The 22,462-nt window shown below is 40.7% G+C and overlaps 1 protein-coding gene across 10 annotated transcripts in view; it reads left to right on the top strand.

Annotated features, from left to right (window-relative positions):
• stard13a (StAR related lipid transfer domain containing 13a) overlaps window positions 1–22,462 on the top strand; it is a 684,147-nt gene that overhangs the window by 457,956 nt on the left and 203,729 nt on the right. Inside the window, exon 1 of one of the 10 annotated variants that reach the window (XM_069891636.1) lies at window positions 15,500–15,856. The exons of the other annotated variants lie outside the window; for them this stretch is intronic. Coding sequence (XP_069747737.1) covers window positions 15,736–15,856 — 121 coding nt within the window. The 5' untranslated portion in view covers window positions 15,500–15,735. Of the gene's footprint in view, window positions 1–15,499; window positions 15,857–22,462 lie in introns of those variants that run through there. 10 annotated transcript variants of the gene reach the window in all.

Below are 22,462 nucleotides of genomic sequence, written 5' to 3'. Positions count from 1 at the left end.
TAGATTGATATGCTGTATACATCTGTTATGTGATCTATTTATTTTGTTGTATGCTCACATTATATGACTGCATATGGAAATAAAAGTTGTTCAAAAAAGAGAGAAATGTTGATGTGTTGTGGAGAATGGTCGACGTTCAACTTCCTGAAGTCTACAGTCATATCGTTTGTCTTGCCCATGCTGAGACTCAGGCTGTTGTTCTCACATCATTTTACAAGCCTTTCATTCTCCTCCCTGTAATGCGACTCATTATTGCTGACGAGGCCATCCATAAATGTATGATTCTGTTTGAACCGAATCTGCCAGTGGAGTGGTGAGACAATACTGAATAGTAGTGGATTGAGTACACAACCCTGAATTGTGCCAGTTCTCAGCATGTTGGGGCTTGAGGTTTCACTGGCAATCCATCAAGAAGTCCAGGATCCAGTTTCAGAGAGAGGAGTTGAGTCCTAGTGAGGACAATTCATCCACCAGCCTCTGAACTATGATCATGTTAAACAGTGAGCTGAAGTCAATGAACTGCAGCCTGGCATATGAGGCCTTGTTTTCTAGATGAGTCAGGATGGAGTGTAGGTCAAAGCTATTACATTATCTGTGGACCGGTTTAGAAAGTAGGCAAACTGGAATGGGTCCACTGTTGCTGGAAAGTGCACTTTGATGCATTCCATCAAGTTGGGCAGTAGTTGTTCAGTCTGGTTACTGTCACTTTCTTGGGCACTAGAATGATGGTGGCTGTCTTGAAACCCATGGGGACAGTGAACTGCTGCAGTGAGATGTTGAAGATGTCTAATCGGGCCTCCGTTGTCTGGGCCACACAGACCTCCAGCAAGCAAAAAAGAATGTTATCTTGGCCAGCTGCTTTGTGTCAGTTCACTCTGGATAGGATCTTCCTTACCTCAGTCATGGCTATGTAGTATTCCGGATCTTTGGGGGAAATGAGGCTTTCTTTGATGACACCTTGTTTTTTTTAATCATCAATCCATGTGTAGGAGGTATTCAATCACTGTAATTGATCCGCAAGTTTGACCTATAGTCAGTTTTTGTTTGAATACCATGCCACATGTGCCTCGCGTTGCTGGTGTCCCACAGGTGTCTGTGAGTTCTCTGTGCATACCCACACTTTGCCTTCCTAATTGCACATGTAATCTTGCTTCCTGACCTGAAAGCATTATCATGAGCTCTGAGTGATGCATCAACCTTTGCGTCTAGCCATGGTTTTTGATTTGCCCTTACTCTTTGTCATCCATAATATGCTTATTGCAAAAGAGATCCTTCCAGATACAAACATTTTTAGAGAAAATATATCCAATTATAGTTCATAGAAATGTGAGCTGTTAAAATATAGCCTAATTACAAATAAAAATTCATAGTTTTGGGTTTGGGACTCAAAAGGTGAAATGACATATTTTCCTGGCTATTACAGTGAAGCAATTTGTTTCTAATCCAGAAATATTCTTCTTGAAATGCATTTTGATCTCCATTAAAGTGCACTTCAAGAAGAACAATTATTAATATCTGGTGTTTTTGGCCTTTTGGAAATGCCCTCAATAATATTTAACTTAATTGCATACTAATATTACACAATATGTATACAGCAAGCATCTGATGGAAATGTGGCTTTTGCAAGCTTCGCTGTAGACAAGGAGGTTTCTAACTGCCTTGATTCCCTTTCCCAAAATACTACCAAACGTCAAGAATTATGAGAAATTTCTGAACAATGATTAATTGAAATGTCCTTGTCAGATAAGCAGCCAGAATAACAGTGCTTGGTTATAGTATTTATTTCTGAACTTGCATTTAATTGATTGCAAGAGTGACAGGCTAAAATGCAGCTTGGAAACAGCCCATTGTGCTTTTCGTTCATTGTGTGTCACCCATGATCAGTGACTTACATGTAGGACCTATTTATTTATAAAACATTCATAGATTTTATGGATATTAAATTTCTCTAGTGCTCATCACATTTTCAGAAATTTCACAAAACACAAACAACTTTTATAGTATGATACATAGTAATATAGCCTGCTGCAATATTTAGGCTTTCCAAGATAAGATTGCATGATATTTTAAAGTTTTTGAATCTTGAATCCACAAATCTTTTAATATTGTAGAGCATCTAAATAAAAGTAATCTAAGTTCAAGTTTCTTGAGAAAAGGATTTTCTTTTGAGCATTGAAATATGGTTCACTTCCTTGAAGGAAGATGTGTTCAGTCTGTGTTCCTTTAGTTGTAGGCACCAGTAAGACTTGAAATTGTGTCCTTTTATTGAATAAGGAATGGACAATTAGCATTAAAATACCAAGCAAGGTACAGCTGGTGGTCAGAGATGGAATCTAAACAATGTTCTGCCCCTGTAGAAGACATTCATTGCAAATTAAATACTACACTCAACTTATGATGGGGTTGCGTTCCGGCAAGCACATCGTAAGTTAAAAAAATTATAAATCGAAAAAGAATACATAACCCCAACAGCGCTGTATCAGTCCCCAAACTGATCTCACTGCCCTGTTCTCTCCCCACAGCCCTTTATCATTCCCGATACTGATCCCACTGCCCCACTCTCCCCTGACAGCACTGAATCAGTCCCCACACTGATCCCACTGTCCCACACTCTCCTGACACCACTAAATCGTACTTTAGATAAATGAACTAAGGAACTGCTTATGAATGACTATGATGAACTCTGTGTTCACTGTTATCTCTTGTCTAAGCCTAATTTAATTTGTTTATCTAATAAGAAGTTTTTATTCTTTACAAAGAATACCTTAACTGCCTCTTTTTTCTTTATATCTTAGTCTAATTATATCTTATTAAATGTCAATCTACCTTTGAAATGTAATTGGGGATTAATTCATCATAAAAGCTGAATTAAATAGTTTTTTTTGCCAAGAAAATAATCTTCTAAGCCATTTTGAGGTATCACTAAATAGCTGTAAATCTGTTCCTCTTTCTTATACACATGGATGCCCAAATGTCAGGCAGTTAAGCCTTCTTCATATCACCCACAATGTTAAACACAATAAATGTTTACTTCAAGCAAATCTGAATGATAGAGTATAAATACATTTTTAATAGAACCCATAAATAGTTATGAAGATTAACTCTGAGAGTGCAGCACACCCTCAATAACTACACTGAAAAGCTATGATCAGAACACTGATCAAAAACCTGGAGGGGTTCCTGAACCGACAACTTGTGTTCTCTAAATGCTACCAAAGATTCCGGATGAAGCTTGAAGCAATACATTGCTGTTAAATGCCAAGGTTATTTAGACAACCCCTTTAAATCACACATCTGACTTCCTCCTCATGAAAGGACATTAGTTTCCATGGAGAGTGCCACACAGACTATCCATTTGCTAAGATGAAGGAGAATAACTAGATGTAAAAATAATTTAAACTTTTGACATTTTTCCAAATGATATGGAAATTAAACTGGTTTAAGATGAAGTTATGTAATCAGGTCAAATTAATTGAAAAGAGTAAAGATCCATTGGTCCCATCAGTGGGGCCTGCCAAGAAATAAGCCTCATTGAAGATTTACAGGAAGGGTAACAATCAAAACAATTGCAGAGATGCCAGGACGTACCCTGAAAATTTACTCCCAAGTTCATCACAAGACAACAAGATAATGGTGATTGCATCAGGAAGTCCTACAAGGTCAAGCATTTTCTTAAAAAGTGCTGTTTGTGGAGAATTAAGGATTTGTTTACCATGGTCTTATTTAATTGAGAGATTCTGACAAAATCTTAGTTGTACAGATAATACTGGCAGATGATCATAAGGTTTAAGAGATCCCATTTCCTATGGGTTTGTCAAAAATAGTTTTGATTAATTCTTGGGTATTTTATATTTAATATATGTATGATTGATTACTTTTCTCAAGATGGTTCTAATCCCTTGACAGGGATTTGGTTTGTCTTTTAACCTTTTTCAATGTGCATATTTTTTGCTCTGTGTTATAGGCAGAAAGAATTTTCGATGAAGTTTATTGAGCAAATCTTGCTTATCTCATTTTTGTGCTGTCCCGAATGAATACTGCTGATATTTGCAGTCTTGCTCTGAACTCTCAGGTACCAAGAAGAATGCAATCAAATCCACAAACTTCTCTTTTTCCTTTGGCTTTTCAATGTATTTTCTTGCCTACTCAAGTGGTTAGGGTAAATGATTTTTATTTTGGGCTTCAATTGGGTTCAATACTCAGTGTATACTTTAATAGAACAGAAGCAAAATATGAGGTACTGGAGACACTCCATGGGGGAGGAAATAGAGTCAACCTTTCGGGTTGAGATGCTTAATCAAGATTGAATGTGGAGAGGAAAGGGCGAGGGGAGAGACAGGGATAGGGAATGATTGATGGACCAAGAAGGGGTGAGGGATGACAGACAGAAAGAGCCAGGTGGGTGATGGAGGGGTGGGGGGAGCGGGGGGTGAGGAGGGAAGCTTGTCTCACTTCTCCCCTTCTCCTCTATATACTGGCTATCTTTACTCCCACATTAAGTCTCGATGAAGGGTTTTGACCCAAGCCAACTCCCTAATTCTCTCAATGGATGCCGAGTTCCTCTTCTTTGCTCCTGATGCCAGTATCTACAGCCTGTTGCATCAATGGAAAAGGAATTTGTGAAGGATATAAACTGGGTGGGTGATCAAAATTGAAAAGACTCCCATTATATATTTTTAATTTTATAGGTCCTGCTAATTTTGAGGTCAGAGAAATTTCATCTGCTTCATCAAAATTGCCACCCACGGTAGTAGTATACATTAAACATATATAAAAGTTTGACTGTTTCTACTGACGTAATTTAACCAGCAGTTCCCCAGTATTTCCAGTAGAAAATCATGCTTCTCTCCAACAAGGCTTTGCCCTCCATGCTCCTCAGCCAATTATTTCCCATTCCCCTACCTCTCACAGATCTCTGCGACTCCTCCACCTCTGTCTCCTTGTGTCGCTCCTCTTTGTTTAGCCCACTTTTAGCTCACTGCCTTTATGTTCTGGGAAATTTCACAAAACCTCACCAATTGTCTTCTCCATAAAACCAGTCTCTTTGATTGAATTTAATACCTCAGGCTAATTTAAAGATTATTTTAAAAAAAACAGAGAGTAAGAATAAATGTGGGGATAGCATGGCCTGCTGAGTTTCTCCAGCACTTTTGTGTACTGCAGTAGGAATGAATGGATCATTTTCAGGAATGCAGGCTGTATGGTACCAGAATGGCTTGGGCTTCTGAAACAAAGACAGGATATGCTGGAAAATCTCCGGAGAGATAAACCGTGTCATCCTTACACCTTAAAATTTTCTTTATTTGTAGCCTGAAGTCTTGTCTCTTGCTTTTCTTCCATGGATGCTGCATGACTTGTTAGGTTTTTACAGCTTTTCCATTTTTCTTTCAGACTTCTAGCATCTGTGATTATTTTTTTAATTCTGAGCTTTCACCTGTTTATAGTATTTTTTAAAAAAAACCAAAATAAATGAAGAGCAAATTACATAGAAATTAATTCTGGTTGGCAGAATTAAACATATTATAGTAAAGTCAACACATTGTATTCCACCTCTCTAAGTCATCCATTAAATTCACTGGATTGAATTTTGAAATGCAGAGTACAATGCATTAACAAACCAGCATTAGTGCCTTTAGTGCGATCAACAGGCAATAACTTTAATGGAAAAGACATGAAGTATTTGTAATTTTTAATGTTAATAAGCTGCTGGGAAAGTGAACTATGAGGTGGGTGTGAAGAATTTGAATATAGACAGTGTGATAGATCTATCACCAATGTACATAGTGTATATAGTTACTGTATCTGGACTGTGCTTACAGTGATTGGCTGAGAGCTTAGCCACGCCTACTGTCTGGGCCTTAAAGGGTTGTGTCCCTAGCCAGGTCGTATCATTCCGGACTGGTCGGCCACCTGTGAAGAGCTCCTGTCTTTTGCTAATAAAAGCCTTGGTTTGGATCAACAAGTCTTTGATTCTTTCGACGAGCTCTACAGACAGTAGAGTGGGAAGTAAAATGAAAAATGTGGGAAATTATTTACCTGGATGGGAAGAACAGCAAAAAGATTACTTTTTAAATGGTGAAACATTCTACATTTTACTTTTCAGAGAAGTAGAGATCATGTTGCTCATGAAACACAGGTACAACAAGTATGTAATGAACCAATATGAAATCTGGGGTAGGGTTTTTTACACAGAGAGTTGTGGGGGCCGGGGATGGTGGTGGAGGCAGAAACATTGAGGCCATTTAAGAGACTCTTAGACAGACACATGAATAAAATAAAAATAGAAGGTTGTGGGTGGGGTAGGGAGGGTTTAGTACTCTTTTTTAGGAAGGAATATATGGGTCAGCACAACATCAAGGGCTGAAGGGCCTGTACTTTACTGTAATGTTCTATGTTGGCCTTTGTTGTTAAAATAATGAAAAACAATTGTATTAGTTCCTCAGGGTTTTGAAGAAACCATGGTGTACTGTGTGTAGCTTTTGTTTGCATTTGTGCCTTGAAAATAATGTAATTCAAGTAGACTAGAATTATTTTGATGTTGGAAAGGTTTAATGAGGAGGGATTGATTAGAATGAGTGTACTCAATGGAGGTTAGAAGAATGAGAGGTGATCGCATTCAAATACATGTATATGAATCAATGAGGAAACTTTGCAGATAAATGCTAAGCAACTTTTGCCTACAACTAGAGAGTCTAAAATTATGATGATCTCAGGTTATTATGACATTCTTTGGAATTCTGCAGCCTGCATGGATGGAGATGCTCAGTCATTGGAAACATTTATGACAAAGATTGATATAATTTTATGCTCCAGGAGAATTATGAGAAATGGTGTAAAATACTGGCAAATTCCAAGATCATTTGCAAATTCTCTTGGTAACCAAGCTTTTTTATTGTTTCACCTCATCTTGCTTTTTTTTTATCCTTTTAGAGGGCCTTTGAGCCCTAGACACTGGTTTTCTATGTGTCTTTCAAATTGCTGTTTGCATTTTAGAGGTGATTTGTTGTGGATATACTAAATATATATAGCAAAATCAGTTCCTAGAACATATTTCCTCCCTCTTTATTACCTTCAAATCTAAATCCCAGTTACATCTTGTCTTTTGTCCTACATGGGTTTGAACAATCCTATGACTTTGTAACAGATGTTTAAGTCTAATTTACATAAGGTTGACATTGTGCCAAATAAAAATTATTATGGTGTGAAAGGTAAACAGTCCTTGAGAAAAAAATTAATGAACTTGCACTTGGTGCACCCTGCTGCTTTGATAAGTATAAAGTGGAGATAAGCAGCATTCCACAATGTAACTGATCATGCTGGCAGATTCAAACCCAGCGGAGTAATAGTCAAAGCACTCCCAGAATTTCAGCAAAGAATTCCCTCAAGTTGCAAATCAGGAGAGAAGGAGGATATCAGGAATTGGAGACCCATATCATTGTTTAATGTTGATTACAAGATCCTCTCCAAGGCCATCACCAATTAAGTCAAGTCTGCTCTGGGACAGGTGATCCACCCAGACCAAATCTGTGCAGTTCCAGGCAGGAAAATCTTTGACAGCCTCATGCTGCTCAGAGATACCATTGCCTACGTGCAGGACAGGAAAGTGGACACCTGTCTGGTCAGCTTAGACCAGGAGAAGGCTTTGGAATGGATAACACACACATACATGATGGATGTGCTCTCCAAAATTGGCTTTGGGGAGGGAATCTGGAATTGGATTAAATTGCTCTACGTGGACATCTGTAGCACAGTCCAAAGCAATGGACTGACGTCAGGCAGGGTTGCCCACTTTCTCCAATCTCATTTGTATGCTGTATGGATCCCTTTGCTGAATCCATCAAGAAGGATGAGGGTATAAGAGGAGTGATGATGCCAGGCAGTAGAGGCACTCAAGTAAAGGCCTCTCTGTACATGACAATGTCGCTGTCTCCTGTTTGGACTTGCGATCGATCTGCAGATTGATAAACATCTATGACCAATTTGAATTTACATCAGGTGCCAGGGTAAACTGGACTGACCAGACCATCATCCCCTTCACACTCAGATCTGTTGGGGATCTGGTTTGGAGGTGCAGAGTTGTTGGGGATCTGGTTTGGAGGTGCTGAGGCGCTGAGGTAGACTTGGATCTTCAACTTGGAGAGGTGGCAGTTTTTCCACACGTGGGCATGGAGGCGTCTGAAGGTAGTGGATGCTTTTCCCAGGTGTGCGTCCAGTTCTGTGTCGAGTGAGTTCGTTTTTGTCATGGTGGAGCCCGAGTAGCAGAATTTCTCTATGTTGGCGAGCACTGTCCCATTGATGGTAATTGATGGAGTGTCGTGGGTTTGTTGGCTAAAGACGACAGTTTTGCACAGGCTGATTTTCAGACCAAATTCAGTGCAAGCAAATGCAAATGTATCACACAACACTTGCAGCTCTGGCTGGGAGTGAGCCATGAAGGCAGCACCATTTCCATAGAGCAGTTCTCGAATCATAACTCTTCTGAATTTGGTCTTGGCCCAGAGCCGTGAAAGATTTAAAAGTTTTCCAGAGCTCCTCGTGTGCAGGGCTATGCCTGAAGCCTCTGGAAAGGTACGGCGCAGAGAGCAGAGAAGAAAATGCCAAATAGAACTGGAGAGAGTACGCAGCCCTGTTTTACGCCGCAGCACTTTGGGAACTCTTCTGATCTCGAGCCGTCGAATTGGACAGTGGCCTGCATGTTGTTGTGGAACTGGACGATGATGGACAGTAGTGTGTCAGGGAAGCCAAGATGCTTTAAGACCTTTAATAATAAGATAGTAATAATAATAATAATAATAAGATACTTTAATAGGCCTGAGCAACTAATGCAGTCAAAGGCCTTCGTGAGGTCGATGAAGCACACATAGAGGGGTTTGCGTTGTTCAATACATTTCTCTTGCAGTTGGCGGAAGGTGAAGACCATATCGATAGTTAATCAAGATGGTCGAAAGCCACATTGGCTTTCAGGCAGTATTCTGTTGGCGATGGTTTGCAGGTGGGGGAGGATTCCATGACAGAGTATCTTGCCTACAAGGCTGAGTAGTGAGATGCCACGGCAGTTGTTGCAGTCTTGGCGGTCACCTTTGTTCTTGAAGAGGGTCACAATGTTCGCATCCTACAGATCTTTGGGGATATAGCAGTGGAGCCAGCAGGTTTTGAATAGTGTTGTGAGCTCGGAGACAAGTGCTTCATCGCCAAGCTTCAAGATCTCAGAGGGGATACCATCGATTCCAGGTGATTTGTTATTTTTTCATGCAGTGGACTACTTTCTGACATCGGTGATGGTAAATTCGGCATCTAGTTCCGCTAGGACAGGAAGCTGCGGCAAGGTGTTGTTGATGATGTCAGAGTCCACATCGACTGGAGTTGAGTAGAGAGAGCTGTAATGTTCAACCCAACGTTGTAGTTGAGAGTTAAGGTCAGTGAGGAGACTCCCGTCGAGAGCACGGTGGAGCAGCTATCTTAGGTACTGGACCTAGAGTTTCTTTGATTCAGCTGTACATCCCTCTGATGTTGCCACAATTCGCACTGTTCTCGATGCGCGCGCTGAGATCTCTCCAGTATCCTGCATCAGAGTCCTGGTAGCTCTTTGAACTTTCTGCTTAGCAGACTGGTAAGCTGCCAACATTGAGGCGGTCTTGTCCTGCTGTAGTGCTTGGAGGGCTGCCCTTTTCTCGGACAGTATTGAAACAAACATCTCCACACTTGCACGAAACCAGTCAGGCTGGTTTCGTTTCTGGATTCCGAAAGCGGATTTTCCATGAGCAGAAACAGAGCTTTTCAATTTCATCCAGTTGTTGTCGGGGTGTTCATCAACTGTGCAGAGTGCAGGGTGGCTGCAGAGGAGCTCCCTGAACTGCTCCGAGTGAGAAGTGTCTTTAAAGCAATGGGGACAAGTTGGGCCTGTGGTTTTGAGGTGACCCTGTGGAATTTTTTGGGTTGCAGCTTAATTCTGTACTCGTACGAGGGCGTGGTCAGTGTTGCGGTCAGCTGAGTGCATGCTGCAACAGTGGGTAACAGCACCTAGTTGCCTCCTTCTGAGGATGATGTGGTCAAGCTGGTGCCAGTGGCGTGAGTGTGGATGCATCCATGTGGCCTTGGAGTTGGGGGGTCCAGCAAAGAATGTGGAGGGCAAGCATAGATTGAAGCTGGCGCACAGCTGAAGAAGTCACAGGCCGTTGTCATTGACTTTCCCTCTCAATTACAGGGAAGAATCTGGTCATCAGGTGCGAGGTACACATGTTATTGCTGTACATGTGGCATCTGTGGCACATCCCCTGAAGCTCCACACATGCGGTCACCAGACCTCTTTTCTGCTTCATATGGGGAAACAAGATTAAAAACATCTGAAGGGTTCGCCATGTAGTTGTCAAGGACATATCCAACATGGTCTTCATCCTTTGTATGTGGCTGCATCAGGCTGTGTGTGGAAGCAAAGTATGAGGGCACAAAATTCCGCTATATGCTGAGCTACTACCAGTCCCAGGTTTTGCGAAAGATGGGCCTGGCCCTGTTGATACACAATGGCCTCGTCATCTGGACTTTGCCACATCATATATCCTTCATGGAAAAGTTTTTCCAGACCAACACCTTTGACCACAAAGCCATCAGACAATGATCAGCACGGAACGTCCTCCAGACACTGAGAGACAAGGACTTGATGGACCTGGTGGGGTGGTTCCCTGAGCAGACCATGCAGGTCATCTGGCAGAATGCCTCATCACCATTACTCATGAACAAGCAACAGAACTTGGCCTAGCTGGCAGTGAGAGGAACCCTTCCAATCAGATCCTTCCTGTACAACTGTCACATCATATTATCTCCAAATTATTATGATGCAGAGGAGACAGTTGCCCAACTCTTTGCAGAATGCAGATTGACTAAGAGTGTGTGGAGAAGGATGCAAGGGTCCTTGTCACTATCAGAAGACTATTAACTCAATGAAAGACACAGAAATGTCAGTGCAGGAATGCTGACAATTAGCACATTCCAGGCTGCATGAGTATGTCTGGAGGGACACACTGAGGCTTGGTGCAGCCAATGCAAAGGTGTTGTGGGGAAGGATCACAGTCTAGTGTTCTTCATTACTGGGCATTGAGGGACTGAGACCAAGGGGAAACCCCTGAAATGATGGGTGGGGGGGGGGGGGTGGTAGTAAAGAGAAGATGCCATGGTGATGGTAATGGTGTAAATATAAATTAATGTAACAATGTACAGTGATGGAAATGTATGGATATGAAACCAAAGATGGGAAGAACTTCAAATGGTTTTCCTTTTGTAAATATTTTATCATGAATAAAGTCTACTTTAGTAAACAACACTCAGTTTCCAATTCAACATTTTCTAGAGATACTTTTTTTGGATTTTAAGTTTCCAAAATGATGTACATTACTACCAATTGTCTGTGATAATTTTTTTTTACTTGTGAATCCAGGATTAAATTGTGAGAAGTTTAGAGATATCCACTTTGATTTATTTTTTGTTTGTTTCTGCATCCCATTCCTCCTGTGATTTCTGGACCAAAGTACGTCCATTTAAATGTTACAAATAAACATACCCAATTGCATTTTTAGCATTTATTTGAGTGTGTGTCCAATGAAGGAGCACTTTACAATTCTGATTGTATTTGAAAGCTAGTCTTCTTGAATTGGGATTTTCCCTTTATATCGACATTAATCCATGATTACCAGCTCTTTCACTACAATATATACATAGAAAGGGACTTCTTCATTGAAGGAGTGGTATTTACTTATGCAAAAAAAAAGCCAAAAATCCTGAAGGTATTCATTAGGTCAGGTAGTTCACATTTCAGATAAATAACCTATGAGATAATGTTTCAGGTTGATGACCTCTGATTCCGAGATCATCAACCTGAAACATTAATTCTTGTATTTTAGAAGTGAATTGTGTAGCCTGCTTAGTATTTCTGGCATTTTTGGTTTTAATTTAAAGCATTTTGTTTTTGTGGGTGGTAAGCCTCCTTTGGAAATTATTACTTGGCAAAGTTGGAGCATACATCTCCCAAAACTAAACAGTAATTTGACCATGTTGTAAAATTTTACCTGTTCCATTCTGTTCATAAAAAATCTCTTTTAAATTTAAGAAACAGAGTGGTGTGCACTCTGGGAGATTTGATTTGTTAATGTTGCTAATTGACAAACAAAATGATCTGTCTAATTATAGGAAAGGCAGACAAACAGAGTATAGATCAATACATGGAGCTATGACACTGTGACCATTAGTGAGACCTGGTTGCAGGAGGGCCAGGATTGATGGTTCAATGTCCTAGATACCGTTCTTGTAAATACGATGGAGAGGGAGGGATAAAAGGGGGAGGGATGGCGTTGCTACTCGGAAAATGTCACGGCAGTAATCAGACAGGACAGACTGGAAAGCTCATCTACTGAGGCTGCATGGTGGAATTGAGGAATGAGAAAGGGATGACCATGTTAATTAAATTATTTTGGAGACTAACCAATAGTCAGTGGGAATTGGAGGAGCAAATTTGAAGAGAGATAGCCTATAGTGGCAAGAAACAGGTTGTAACAGCAGATGATTCCATACATTGACTGGGATTCCTGAGCTGCAAAGGGGCTGTTTGTCCAATGTTTTCAGGAAAGTTTACTTAATAAATATATACAGGTCCTAGCTAGAGAGAGTGTAATATTGGTGTTCCTACGGGGAACGAGGCAGGGCAGGTGGCAGAAATGTGTGTAAGGGAACACTATGGTTCTACTAACCATGATGCCATTATTTCCAAGATAATTATGGAAAGGGATATGTCTAATCTTCGGGTTGAGATTTTAAAAATGGAGAAATGTTCATTTTGATGGAATCATAAAATATCTCACAAATATTTACTGGGACGGGTTGTTTTCTGGCAAAGATGTGCTGGTAAGCGGGAGGCCTTCAGAAGTGAAATTTTGAGAGTACAGAGTTTGTATGTTCCTGTCAGAATTAAAAATAATTCTAACAGGTGTAAGGAACCTTAGTTTTTGAAAGATATTAAGGCCTTAGTTAGGGAGAAGAAGAAGGTGCACAGCAGGAATATGCAGCAAGGAACAAATGAGGTACTCGAGGAGTATAAGAAATGCAATAAAACATGTAAGAAGGAAATAAGCAGGGCTAAAAGAAGGCATGAGGTGGCTTTGGCAGACAAGGCGAAGTAAAATCCCAAGGAGTTCTACAGACATATTAAGAGGAAAACAATAGATCGCAAGAGACAAAAATTGGTCATCTTGAAGATGAGAGTGGTTATCCATGTATGGTGCCAAAAGAGATGGGGAGATCTTAAATGATTTTTTAGCCTCTGTATTTTGGAGATGAACATTAAATCTATAGAAGTAAATAGGTAAAACAGCATTGAGGTCATGGACCCTATACAGATTACAGCAGAAGAGGCGCTTGCTGTCTTGAACCAAATAAGATGGACAAATCCCCAGTGCCCGTCAAGGCATTCCATTGGACCCTGAGAGAGGGTCATACAGAAATTGCAGAGACCTTGCAAAGATATTTACGATGTTCTTAGCCATGGCTGAGGTTCCGTAAAATTGAGGATAGCTAATGTTGCTCCATTGTTTAAGAAAGGTTCTAAGAATAATCCAGAAAATTATACATCAGTGACCTTGACTTCAGTAGTGGATAAGTTATTGAAATATAAGAGATATACAAGTAATTGGATAAACTGAGACTGATTAGGGATAATCAACATGGTTATATGCATGGTTGGTCATGGATAACCAATTTTATAAAGTTTTTTGAAGAGGTTATCAGGCATATTGATGAATGAAAGTCAGTGGATGTTGTCAACATGGGTATTAATAATGCCCTTGACAAGATCCTGCATGGGAGGTTGGTCAAGAAGGTTCACTCACTTGGCATCCAGGATGAGGTAGTAAAATGGATTAGACTTTTGCTTTGGAGGAGAAATCAGAGAGTGGTAATAGAGGATTACCTCTCTGACTGGAGGACTGTGACTAGTGGTGTGTCTCAAGGATCAGTGTGGAGTGCATTGTTGTTTGGCATCTGGATGATAATATGGTCAATTGGATCAGCAAATTTGGAGATGACACTAAGATTAAGGGTGTAGTGAACAGTGAAGAGGACTCAAAGCTTTCAGCAGGTTCTAGACCAGCTGAAAAAATGGGCTGGAAAATGTCAGATGGAATTCAATTCGGACAAGTATGAGGTGTTGCACTTTGGGAGGACGAACCTGAATTGGGCTTGCATGATAAATAATAGAGAACTGAAGTGTGGCAAAACAAAGGGATCTGGGAATACAGATAAATAATTTCTTGAAAGTGGCATCAAAGGTAGATTGGGTCATAATGAGAGCTTTTGACGCATTGGCCTTCATAAATCAAAGTATTGAGTACAGGAGGTGGGATGTATGTTGAAATTGCATAAGACATTGATGAGGCCAAATTTGGAATACTGTGCCCAAAATGTCATTTATTTATCTTTCCTTTATAAAGTACACGGTTTAACCTGCTGAATTTCTCCAGTATTGTGTTCTTACTTCATTCACAGCATCCTCAGACTTTCGTGTTTTCCTCTTGGACTATTGTGTGCAGGTTTGATCACCTAATGACAGGATTAGACTAATAAGAAGTGCAAAGAAAATTGACAAGGATATCACTTGGACTTGAAGAACTGAGTTATAGGGAAAGGTTGAATAGGTTACCATTTTATATCCCGAAGCATCAGAGAATGAGGGGAGATTAGACAGAGGTATCCAAAATTATGAGAGGTGAGACAAGGACAAGAGCACATGGGTTAAGAGTAATATTTAAGGGGAGCATTCATGGAACTCTGAGTGTGGGATGAACTGCCAGTGACAGTGTTAAATTTGGGTTCACTTTCAACAGGAAAGAGAAGATTGGATAGGTGCAAGGATAGGAGAGATATGGTCTGGGTGCAGATCAATTCCATGGTTTTGTGATGTTGAAATAATATGAGAATGAGCTCCAAATTGCTTTGAAATTATTGTGGAATATTGTTCTGATGCACTGTTTTAAAATTCTTTGATCAGATGAACATAAAATCCATTTATCATTCCTAAAGTAAGAGAAATGTGTAACCATATAACCACTTACAGCACAGAACAGGCCAGTTCGGCCCTACTAGTCCATGCCGTAGCAAATCCCCACCCTCCTAGTCCCACTGACCAGCACCTGGTCCATACCCCTCTAGTCCCCTCCTTTGGAAATACTTTGGAAATATTACCAACCAACCTCCCCTCTGTTTTCATCAGACACAAAATACGCCTTGGTGTCATTGCTGGATTAAAGTTAAATTGATATGATAGGGTAAGCAGCAAATTGGACAGGATGAAAACATTGGAAGGTGTAGTGCAAGGTTCTGATGCTGGAGTTACGTTGCGCCGGAGAGCGAGTGCTGGGACAAGCGAGCGCTGCTGCAGAGGACAGAGCCCCCTCCCAGTGACTACTGTAAACGCGTCAGTGGGAAAGTCAGCACAGCTGGTCCGGCGCTGACTGGGAACCGGCCAGTCTCCCTTGCCTTCCGAAAGGCAGCAAATCTCCGCCACCGCATCGTCATGCTCGGAGACATCGGCTGGTGTGTCACTGTCCCGAGCGCACAGCGTGTCCACCTTCTCCCTGACGGGCACTGACTGAGACAAGGGGCCGGGGAGTTGGAAAGTTTGGAAGGGGAGCAGGAAATTCCATGGAGTTGCAGCCGTGTCTTGGCGGCAAGAGCGTTACATTTTGAGCTCAAGGGATGGCCCATCGGAAATCGGCAAGGCACCAGCTGAGGAGGTCGTTCAGTGAGCATCTGAAGGACTCCACCGCCAAAGCCTGGGATTTATTGTGGAAAAATGTCAGGGAGCGCCGACTGGCAGGTCAGTTCCCAGGGCCGAATGGCACACTCACGCCTGTCAACTTGGCTGGGGGAAGTGGGGGGGGGGGGGGGTCATTAATAATAAAGTCTTGGAAAGTAGCACACTCAGGCTGCAGGGTGGTCCGGCTGCGGGGGTTAACCATCACCTCGGCAAGTTTGAGTGGGAGCCGGTCCGCAGAGGTTGGATGTTGGGGAATTCCATGGACAAACGCTCCCAGACTCCAGAATGCAATCGATTCCTTTGCACCTCAAGGTTTAAAATACCAGAAAGGGAACAGAAAATGCCTGGCCAATCGGGAGGGAGGCTGACCTACTCTCACAAGTGACATTGCCTTTCCCGGCGCTAGATTTGCCCTTGTACTTGCTTGAGACAGGTCTTTTGGTCGCTCTGCTTCAGCTGAGAATCAACATTTAGCCAACAGTGAAACGCAATGTAAACGTAGTGTCTACATGCTCACATGAGTATTTTTCCCCGATTTCAAACATGGAAGATTGTGTTTCCTAAATGACCGATTCAGACTTTAGAACGATTAGCAAAGTCGATGGATGTGAGAGTGACTCAGCTGTTGTCTCCTCTTGGAACTGCCTCTACATGCTGCAGGTTGAGGCCAGATGCTTAGTTCATTATCTTTCCTCGGCTGTTCAGAGCAAAGCAAATGCTAGGAAGACATCCAATGCAAATCCCGAGGTTTCAACAGCCAGCTGTCAACTCAACCCAAGTTAAATTGTGTTTGACTGGGCTGCTTGCCAGTCGTGTCTTCTTATCATGTTACTGTGAAGTCTTCACAATGTCCAACCAAAACGTGACTTTGGGCAAGTTAATTCCAATTTTTATTTGTTTTAAATCAAAAATTGATATTTAAAAAGAAAGCCATGGGCAATGAGAATTCTCTGCTTGCACATTCAGATCATTTGATGCTTTTACAAAGAAGTCATCTGACTTTATTTAATTTTTATTTGTACCTTGTTTAATTATTTATAGATAGATTACATCTTTTAACCTTGCCCTTTAATTTGGAAAAAGAACAGTCTGTATAATACCAAGATTTCCCAATTGCTCACTAAAGCACCTGAGCCCCCCCCCCCCCCCCCCCCTGATGCTACCTCTGAGGTAACTGGAAGCAGCAATTGTAGAGTAAAACACACGACAGCTGCCACAGAATTCATGCATTAGTCACTGTTTCATTCATTAGTGGAAGCAGCATGGCTGACACTGAAGCAGTCATGCACAGACCTCTACAAACACTAGGAATGGAAGTAGCAACAATAACTGATAGTGCCAACTGATAACTGTTAACATAAGTAATCCATTAGCAGGCAATCAACTACTGTACACGAGGAGAATCTTGGGCAAGTAAGTAGTCAAGTTTTTGAATGGTGAAATAAAGGAATTCAGTGAATACAAAGTTGCCAGAATTGGAGAAGTGCAGAAACCTTGAAGGATTGTAAGACTTAAGGAAATTACAGCGATCTGGAGGGATAAGAACACAATAGAACTTAAGCACAAAGATGGAATTTAAATCGGAGGCGTTTCTGATTTGAGAGTCAGGGTATGTTATTGAGCACAGTTTTGAATGAACAAGGTTAGATTTCATTGCAGTATAAATCCAAATTAATTGATCAGTTAATTTTAGTTGCTTTAAAGTGAGTTCCAACAGGAGCATTATATCACTCTTCTATGTGTGTGTGTGTGTGAGAGAGAGAGAGATAGAGAAAGTGAGAGGGAGAGAAGAAATTGGGAACTACATGTTCGAATTTTTTTCCAATTCCAATGTTTTTCTTTTTATTCTAATAATGTACACTTCATCTTATGGGAACAATTAAGTGCATCAATTATAGATGGTGATGCATATCTTTTAAATAGCTAACAGGTTTGTTTTAAGTCATTTTATCAGCAGAAACAACAACCAAAACCAGAATGAAGTGTTTGCAAATCATCTGAAGTGCAGATTTGAGGCATGTGAAGGATTCTGCATTTCAAAAGTAAAGAACAGTTAATGGCTTTGCTGATATCATAAATAGGTGAGAAGACAAACTGCAATAAGATATTTGGATTCTGTAGAAATAGCAAATACCAGAGGACATCAGTGCAAAGTGAAGGTAGAAAAGTTTAGGGAAGACATTAGGGGTAAGATTTTTTTTTTACACAGAGTTGCGGGTGCCTGGAATGCCTTGCCAAGGGTGTTGGAGGAGGCTGAAACATTAGGGGCATTTAAGAAATTCTTAGACAGACACATGGAGGCCCAAAGAAAAATAGTGGGTGATGAGGTAGGAAGTATTTAGTTTTTTGGTAGTATATATACATCGGCATTACATCGAAGGAAAAGGACTTGTACTGGCTATAGAGTTCAATATTCTATAATGAGCAGTTAATATAGTTAGATCTGTGAAATTTAAAAGACTGAGTGATCTTATTAAAGCTTAAGATCCTAAGGGGTATAACTGGATAAATGTTGAAACTGTTCCATTTGTCCTTTCCATTGGTGGGAGGGTCTTGAATTAGGGGCTTAAGGGGGCTTCCATTTAAAACTAAATTATAAAAATTTCTTCTCAGAGGGTGATGAATCCCTGGAATTCTTTTCCCACATCAGATCTTTGGAAGCAGGATCAATGGCAGTATTTAAAGGGAAGATGGATACAATTCTGAAATTGGCACAGAAAAGGAACGAAGGCTCAGGGTAGATCAGCCAGGATCATGTTGGATGGAGGAACCAGGCAGGAGGCCCAAGTGTCCTACTCCTGCTTGTATTTTGTGTCTTTATTTTGGTAAAAGCAGAAAACACAGGACTTAAATTGTGAAAGAACAAATTAGCACAATTTCCCACTGTTAAAACAAAATTCCAAACTAATGCAAAAGTCGGTCTCTTCACCAACTGAAGAGTATCACATTGTCAGCAATATGTTCAATGCCCTTAAAACCATAGAACAATTACAGCACAGAAACAAGCTACTTTGGCCTCTCTCGTCTGTGCCCAACCACTTTTTATTGCCTAGTCCTACTGACCTGCACTCAATCCATGGCCCTCCATACCTCTCCCATCGATACACCTGTCCAAATTTCCCTTAAATGTTAAAATCTCATGTTCCTCCTAAACTTCCCATTAATCCATGTTCTCTTGTTTGAAACTCAGCCATTCTCAGTATAAAAAGCCTATCTACATTTACTCTGTCTATTGTTAGGTCTGCTTTGTTCATGAATGAGTGAGACAAACACCAGGCTGAGTCGAAATCAGGGTTCTTTGTTCTTTATTACCGGATTGTAACACTTGCGACTAACCATGTTAGTCGGAGAATGCATTCTGCCGTTATCAGCAAAATGGTGATTTTTTATACCCTTGGATATGTGCTTAGAACATCATCATATCATTACTTGTCTAATGACTAAAACTGTTGCTATCCTTTCCCTGCTAGCTTCCTGCCTCTCAATCCATCAATGTCTCTCTTATCTTGTAAGTACAAGGATGCATTCACATCTTGTTACAGCCCTGCACATTCCCATCTCATGATGTTTTACCTAACAGGAGTACAAGGACACCTCCCCTTCTTGTTACAGCCCTGTACAGGGTAACTCCTTACACATTCCCATCTCATGATGTTTTACCTTACACTATGCCCCTCATAATTTTAAATACCTCTATCAAATCTCCCCTCATTCTTCTATGCTTCAGGGAATAAAGTCCTAACCTGTTTAGTCTTTTGCTGTAACTCAGTCCCTAAAGTCCTTTCTCTATCTTATTCATAACCTTCCTGTAGTTAGGCAACCAAAACTGCACACAGTACTCTAAAATTGGCCTCACCAATGTCTTGTACAACTTTAACGTAAGATCCCAACTCCTGTACTCAATATTTTGATTTATGAAGGCCAATATGCCAAAAGCTTTCCTTACAACCCTATCCACATGTGATGCCACTTTCAGGAAATTATGTATCTGTATTCCCAGATCTCTTTTCTACCTCATTCCTCAGTGTCCTACCATTTACCATGTATGTCCTTTCTTGGTTTATCCTTCCAAAATGCAACACCTCACACTTGTTTACATTAAGTTACATCTGCCATTTTTCAACCCACTTTTCCAGCTGGTCCAGATCCCTCTGCAAGCTTTGAAAACCTTCTTCGCTGTCCACAACATGTCCAATCTTAGTGTCATTTGCAAACTTACTAATTCAATTTATCACATTATCATCCAGATCATTAATATAGATGACAAACAACAATGGTCCCAGTACCAATTGTTGAGGCACACCACTAGTCACAAGCCTCCAATCTGATAAGCAGTCATCCACTACCACTCTCTGTTTTCTCCCACACAACCAATTTTGAATCCAGTTTACAACCTCTCCATGGATACCTAGTATCATAACCTTCTGAACTAACCTCCCATGTGGGACCTTGTCAAAGGCTTTACTAAAGTCCATATACAACATCCACAGCCTTTCCTTCATAACTTTCCTGGTAACCTCCTCAAAAAAACTCTATAAGTTTGGTTAAACACGATCTACCATGCATAAAGCCATATTGATTATCCCTAATCAGTTCCTGGCATCCAAATAATTTGTATATATGAACTCTTAGAACACCTTCCAATAATTTACCTTCTTCTGATATCAGGCTCACCAGCCTATAATATTCGGAGTTACTTTTGGAGCCATTTTTAAACAATGGAACAACGTGAGCTGCCTTCCAATCCTTCGGCACCTCACCCATGGCTAAGAACATTTAAATATTTTGGCCAGAGCCCCTGCAGTTTCTACACTAGCCTCCCTCAAGGCCTAAGGGAACATCTTGTCAGGCTCTAAGGATTTATCCAGCCTTATTTGCTTTAAGTCAGCCACCTCTTCCTCCTCTTTAATCTGTATAGGTTCCATTACTTCACTGCTTGTTTTCCTTCCCACAACTCTATGCCTGTTTCCTGAGTGAATACTGATGAAAAAAAAAACATTTTAGATCTCCCCCATCTCTTTTTGGCTCCATACAAAGCCAACTACTCTGATCTTCAAGGGGACCAATTTTGTCCCTCACTATCCTTTTGCTCTTAATAGACCTGTAGAAATCCTTAGGATTTTTCTTCACATTGTCTGCCAAATCAACCTCATGTTTCTTTTTAGCCTTCCTGATTTCTTTCTTGAGTTCTTTCTTGCATTTTTTTATACTCCTCAAGTACCTAATTTTCTTCATGCTGCCTATACTTGTTATACAATTCTGTCTTTGAAAACTAAGGTTCCCTATACCTTCTAACTATATAAGAATTACAGCACGGAAACAGGTCATCTCGACCCTTCTAGTCCTCATCGAACCAAGTACAGTACTCTCCTCTAATCCCACCTACCTGCACCCAGCCCATAACCCTTCATTCCCCTCCTATCCATATACTTATCCAATTTTTCCTTAAATGACAAAATGGACCCTGCCATCACTACTTCTCCCAGAAACTCATTCCATACAGCCACCACTCTCTGAGTAAAGAAGTTCCCCTTCATGTTACTTCTAAACTTTTTCCCCTTAACTCTTAACTCATGACCTCTTGTTTCAATCTCTCCTACCCTCAAGGGAAAAAGCCTATCCACATCAACTCTATCTACCTATCTCATAATCTTAAATACCTCTATCAAATCCCCCCTCAACCTTCAGCATTCCAAGGAATAAAGACCTAATCTGCTCAATCTTTCTTTGTAATCTAGATTCTGAAACCCAGGTAACATTTTCGTAAATCTTCTCTGCACTCTCTACCTTGTTGATATCCTTCCTATAATTTGGTGACCAGAACTGCACACAGTACTCCATATTTGGCTTCACCAATGCCTTGAACAGTCTCAACATCACTTCCCAATATTCTATGCTTTCATTTATAAAGGCCAACATACTAAAAGCCTTCTTCACCACTCTATCCACATGGGATTCTACCTTCAGGAAATGATGAACCGTTATTACTATATCTTTCTGCTCCACTGCATTCTTCAATGCTCGCCCATTTACTACATATATTGTTTTGATTATTCCTTCCACAATGAAGCACTTCACACTTATCAGCATTAAACTCCGTCTGCCATCTTTCAGCCCACTCTTCTAAGCAGTCCAAATCCTTCTGCAATTTTTGAAAACATTCTTCATTATCCACAATTCCACCTACTTTAGTTTCATCCACATATTTACTAATCCAATTTGCCACCCCATCATCCAGATCATTAATGTAAATGACAAATAGCAAGAAACCCAATACAGATCCCTGAGGCACACCACTTGTTACTGGCGTCCAGCCTGACAAACAGTTATCCACTATTACTCTCTGGCATCTCCCTTCCATTCTCCCTTCTGTTGAATCCATTTGACTATCTCAATGTTAATACCAAGCACCTGAACCTTCCTAACTAACCTTCCATGCAGAATCTTATCGAAGGCTTTACTGGTCCATATAGACATATCCACTGCTCTACCCTCATCAAAGTTCTGAGTCACCTCTTCAAAAAATTCAACAAGAATGGTCAAACATAACCTTGCACACACAAACCCACATTGAGTGTTCCTGATCAGACCCTGTCTCTCCGGCTACATGAATATAATATCAAAGAACATTTTCCATGAACTTTCCTACCACATACGCCTAACGTA

Source organism: Narcine bancroftii, chromosome 7 (assembly GCF_036971445.1).
Source record: "Narcine bancroftii isolate sNarBan1 chromosome 7, sNarBan1.hap1, whole genome shotgun sequence".
Classification (NCBI taxonomy): Eukaryota; Metazoa; Chordata; class Chondrichthyes; order Torpediniformes; family Narcinidae; genus Narcine; species Narcine bancroftii.
Note: the sequence above shows the minus strand (reverse complement) of the source record. Positions and strands in the feature narration are given on the sequence as shown.